Source organism: Culex quinquefasciatus, chromosome 1 (assembly GCF_015732765.1).
Source record: "Culex quinquefasciatus strain JHB chromosome 1, VPISU_Cqui_1.0_pri_paternal, whole genome shotgun sequence".
Lineage (NCBI taxonomy): Eukaryota > Metazoa > Arthropoda > Insecta > Diptera > Culicidae > Culex > Culex quinquefasciatus.
Genome location: NC_051861.1, coordinates 30,803,473 through 30,808,537, shown reverse-complemented (window position 1 = coordinate 30,808,537; position 5,065 = coordinate 30,803,473). Strand labels below are relative to the sequence as shown.

At 40.7% G+C, this 5,065-nt stretch overlaps 1 protein-coding gene across 1 annotated transcript; it reads right to left on the bottom strand.

Moving 5' to 3' along the window:
* Positions 1–448: 448 nt before the first annotated feature.
* On the bottom strand, positions 449–4,452 carry LOC119765318 (MICOS complex subunit MIC60-like). The gene is made up of 2 exons (XM_038248941.1): positions 3,761–4,452; positions 449–762 (listed from the first exon to the last, which is right to left on the bottom strand). Exons 1-2 carry the CDS (start codon positions 4,256–4,258, stop codon positions 454–456), a joined length of 807 nt encoding a protein of 268 aa, XP_038104869.1. The 5' UTR covers positions 4,259–4,452; the 3' UTR covers positions 449–453.
* Between the last annotated feature and the right edge of the window lie 613 nt (positions 4,453–5,065).

Below are 5,065 nucleotides of genomic sequence, written 5' to 3'. Positions count from 1 at the left end.
GGCCAGCTGACGAAGGACCCAGGATTATCCCTCGGGGGGGAATTTTAATTTCTCACTTGATTAAATTATGTTTGCACAGGTGTGCAGGTTCTCCTTTTCCGGATGAGGTGAAGGTCTTGAAGGAAAAGGATTTCGTGGAGGTATCTTTGGTGACCTTTTTTGTTCCTTCAGGAAGAGAGGGCATGACAATTATGGCCGGTTGAGGATGATCCGGGTAAATGGTGAGCAAACCGGTGAAGTTTTGAATAATCTGACGGTGATGGAAGACTTGAGAATCTCAGATGAAAAAGAAAAAAGTGACGCGGTCTCATTTCTCACGACCTAAAGATTTTTTTTTTCCGCAATAAGATGATGTCTTTCAATTAAAACAAAAAACAAAAAGTTGAATTTAAACTTTAATGGATAAAACACATAATTTAAATAAATATTCACAAAAAAAAACTCCCAAAACAATCACTTTTTCTTCAACCCATCAATGTTCAGCAAATCCGAGTAGGACGCAGCAGGCGGAGGTGGTGCGGACACGGCATCCGTCGAGTGTCGCTTCTGCGTGCCCTTGTGACGTTTTCCGTGGCCGTTGCCCTTTTTCGAGGAATAGCTGGATCCACCGCCGTAGCGTCGATCATCGAGCCGGTCATCGTCTTCGCCGCTCAGATGAAAGTGATGCTGGTGGTGGTCATTCTTCTGCAGGAACGACGACAGTGAGCTCGAGTACGACGGGGGAAGGTTCTCCTTGGTGGCACCCGAGGACAGCACGATGACCTTTTGGTTGGAACCGAAAAGCTTCTCAGAATTATTATGACGGTCTTCCGGCAGGGGAGCGCGATGCGGGTTTAATCGAAAATTTCAACCGGCTTAAGGACTCTAGGAAACCTCCCTGGAAGTGGAGAATTGGTTCGCGGGAAAAAGTTATCGTTTTGATTAATTTTAATTTTTTATTCGCTAGCTGTCCTAAACCGGTTGAAGTGTTCGATTTTACCAAAAATGAGATATTTTGGAAATTTAATTAGTTATTTTTTTAAATTTGTTTCGGTTAAAAATTTCTAAGTATTTAGTGTATAATCAAAGATGTAATTTTGCGTAATATGTTCGTCTATATTAATACTAACAAAATGTTAAGAACTACTGTAAACTGGGGTCAATCGGGACACATGGGGCGAATTGGGACAGCAGTTTTGACCATGTTGGAGCACAATATTTTGATTTTTCTGGTTGGTTTCGGTTAGAACAGACTCATGCCAACAAAATGTGTACATCCATTTCCAAATTTAAAAGTTTTAAGTGTTCTCAAAACTGCTGTCCCTATTCAGACTGTAGTCCCGATTCACCCCAGATTACGGTAGGTTTCTTGTTCATCGGGCAGGTTAGGCACTCCCTCCATCGAATTTGCAAATTTTCACTATTTACCAACTTAAAACTGTTGATATAAACTTACTTGCTCACTTCCTATTCTGCTATTCTGCATAATTGTCCCATGTTCAAAAAAGGGCAACTAAGAAAAACGCGATTGAAATTTTGCAATCGATTCCTGTGTTTCTACGCATAATTGTCCCGTGGGTCTCTATTCGCCCTATATGTCCCTAATCACCCCGGTTAACATTATATTACCCTTATGTGTAATCCTCTTGCAGGTAAACAGGTAAACAACCCTTGTAACATTTTAGGTTTTAAGTAGGCCATAAAAGCCTATTGAGGCCGTATGAGGGTTTCCAGAACCATGATAAAACCTGTAAGATTAAAAATGTTACTAGGGAAGACAAAATGCTACGTAAAACTCATGATTTCGTGATAGAAAATACTTGGCGGGACAATTATGCGTAGAAGTTCAACGATGGGACAAACAGACTTGGTGTTGTTTTCAATGATTTTCTGAACAAAGCACTAGATTTCATGTATGTTTTTCTTAAAGTATACGTAAAACTGAACTTAAAAATGATAAAAAGTTATAATCGTCAAAAAATGACATGGGACAATTATGCGTAAAACGGCAGGCATTTTCCGAAATTAAAAAATAAATGAAAACAATTTACTTCTGAATTATTAGCTCCCTTTCACCTCAAGTATTACTATTCACAGTGGTCCAGATCGCAAAATAAGTGGAAAACAGATTTTCCGAAAAATGGTAAAGTTTTGGAGCTTTGGTTTCTTGAGAAGAGTTGTTGCAAATGGAAAGGGGCAACTTTTGGTTTTGTTGAAAGTTAGGGTGGTTCACTATTAGGGTGATTTTGAAAATCTAACTTTTCAGGAATATTTTTTCGTCTTTTAGAAAGTTGTTGAGCTTGCCAATTCAAGCAACTTTGTCGAAGACACCAACATTTTATCTCGTAATCTACACCTTCTACGACCAAATTAATAGAAAGCATCTAAGTAAACCTTCAAAAATCAGTTTTTTTAATGTGGCAATTCAGGGTTAAGTTTAAAAGAAAAGTGTTGTTGGGGGCACTTTTAGAGCTCTAAAAAAACAAACAATTTTATTTTTTGACAGGTCAATTTGGACTTAAGTGTCCAATTTTACAGCCATTTTACGGTACAAAAGATGCAAATTTAAAACTTAAATATCTCAAAAAGGCGCAAGCCAAATTTTAAGCACTAGGTTGCATTTGAAATAGGAAATCCAGCACTGGGTTTCCAAGTGAAATTATGATTTGAACACAAAATATGACCAAAAATCGATTTTGCGACACTTTGGGTCAATTGTGAGGGCAGATTCAGATTCAGGGGGCAAAATTACATGGAATTTGGACAATTTTTGAAATTCGTTAGGGTGGTCCCATAAAGGTTTCCCTTGAAAATTAGCCTTTTTCAAATGAAGATATCTCGAGTTTAAAGAAAAACACTCCTGGGATATTTCAGCGTTAGTAGTACTGGATATCCTCTTTCAAATGCAACCTAGTGCTTAAAATTTGGCTTGCGCCTTTTCGAGATATTTAAGTTTTAAATTTGCATCTTTTGTACCTTAAAATGGCTGTAACTTTGGACCCTTAAGTCCAAATTGACCTGTAAAAAAAAAAATGTGAGTTTTTTAGAGCTCTAAAAGTGCCCCGAACAACACTTTTCTCTTAAATTTAACCCTGAATTGCCACATTCAAAAAACTGATTTTTGAAGGTTTACTTAGACGCTTTCTATTAATTTGGTCGTAGGAGGCGTAGATTACGAGATAAAATGTTGGTGTCTTCGACAAAGTTGCTTGATTTGGCAAGTTCAACAACTTTCTAGAAGACAAAAAATTCCCAAAAATATTCCTGAAAAGTTAGATTTTCAAAATCACCCTAATAGTGAACCACCCTAACTTTCAACAAAACCAAAAGTTGCCCCTTTCCATTTGCAACAACTCTTCTGAAGACACCAAAGCTCCAAAACTTCACCAATTTTCGGAAAATCCGTTTTCCACTTAATTTTGTGATCTGGACCACTTTGCATTTCTTCAAACTTTTAGACTCATTTGAAAAGTCTTTAAAATACCTTTTCTATAAAAGATCGTATTTTGCGAAGTTTTCCCACAGATAAATGAAATCTAGTTCGATTCTTGTACCGGTATGATGAAATTGAATCGGCTACCGTTGGCTTGTTGTCCAAACGAGGGCAGTCTGAACCACCGAGGATTCGATCACAAGCTGTGCATTTTTTTTTTTTTTTGGTTTCGAGATATTTGTTAAGATTTAGGTGTTTTTTGTAGTTGTTCGTGGTTACTAAGATCTTCACATGCTATTTTACACGCTCTTCCACTATTTCTTTTTTTTCCACACCACTTTTACTCACCGTGGGCGTTCCCGTGGTCGAGTAATCCCGAATATAGTTCTGCAGCACACTCAGAAAGAACAGAAACCCAATAAAGGTCAACACCGCAACGGAAGCGCCCTTGAAACGGGCCTGGCCAAACCTTCCGAACGGCATATGAAACGGTGGCGGCGGCGGCGGTGGTGGAGGAGGAGGAGGCACTATCGGGCCATGTGGCCCCGGAAACGGATTTCCCGGATGTCCGCCGAATGCTGGGCCACTTTCCCCGTGCCACGTGTACGGTCCATCGTCTTCGTACACCTCGGGGCCGGATCCGGGTCCGTACACCGGATACCGAACGAACGGCTCGTGGTGCACTCGATGGGTCAGTGTGGCCATCGACGAAGAAGCTGCCGCCGCCGGGATTGGTGGCCCGGAAGTGCTGCTAGTGGTGCCGGGATTGCCCATGGCCGCGAACCGTTGCAGAAGATGTTCGGCCATTCCGTACGAAGGTTCCCCGCCAACTAACCCGTGAAACATCGAAACAGAAACATTTTACTTTGCCGTCAAATGATGGGGACGGCGATGTCAAGGTTCAGCGCCGTCCGGTTCCGAAAGGAGAGGGAACCACTTTGCGGGTTGTTGTGGGTGACATTTCGTCACATTAGGAAGACGCACGCCGAACGGTTCAGTGCAAAGTTGGACGCAGCCGGCGTGAAATTGTCGAAATTATCTCAGCAGGCCCAGATTGCAGCAAACTGCGGCGCGCTGAACTGCTTGAAGAACAACAAGACGATGAATGACATTTAACGACCCGTTAGAAAGTGCATCTTTTTTCATCTTAGGCCCTTTTGTTTCGAACACTGTAGCATTGTGAGCACTTTTTGTTTTGTTTTTGTCTTTTTGTAAACGCAAATTGTTTTAAACTTTTATTTTTTCAAGCTACTCCCAACCGGAAGCATAAAAAAATGCGAAATAATTGATTGACAGTTGGGGGAAAATTGATAAAACACATGATTGTTACTGCCGTGTGCATGCGAAACCCTTTTGGGAAATTCTTGGAAAACCTCGGAGCAATTTGCATCGTAAATGACGTGTGTGGGTGGTCTCCGCTCAGAGCCTTCTTCGTGAAAGGCAACGTGGCACGGTTCATTTTTAATTCATGGGTTCATCGTGCAAATTATATGGATTAATGTTTTTTTTTTTTATTCATTATCTCTTATTGAGGGTGTCATGGGACAGTGTGGCGTTGATGACAAAATTCGGAGGAGCCCACGCGTGGCCACGTAATTAACGGCATCGATTTCCTAGGGAATACGATCATGGTGATTTAACAGAAAGTAGAAA

What these genes read in the sequence shown, in the direction of transcription:
- LOC119765318 (XM_038248941.1), bottom strand. Translation starts at nt 4,258, where the DNA reads ATGTTTCACGGGTTAGTTGGCGGGGAACCTTCGTACGGAATGGCCGAA. An exon ending in CGACCACGGGAACGCCCACG is followed by an intron (nt 763 to 3,760) that starts GTGAGTAAAAGT and finishes TCCAACCAAAAG; the next exon opens with GTCATCGTGCTGTCCTCGGG.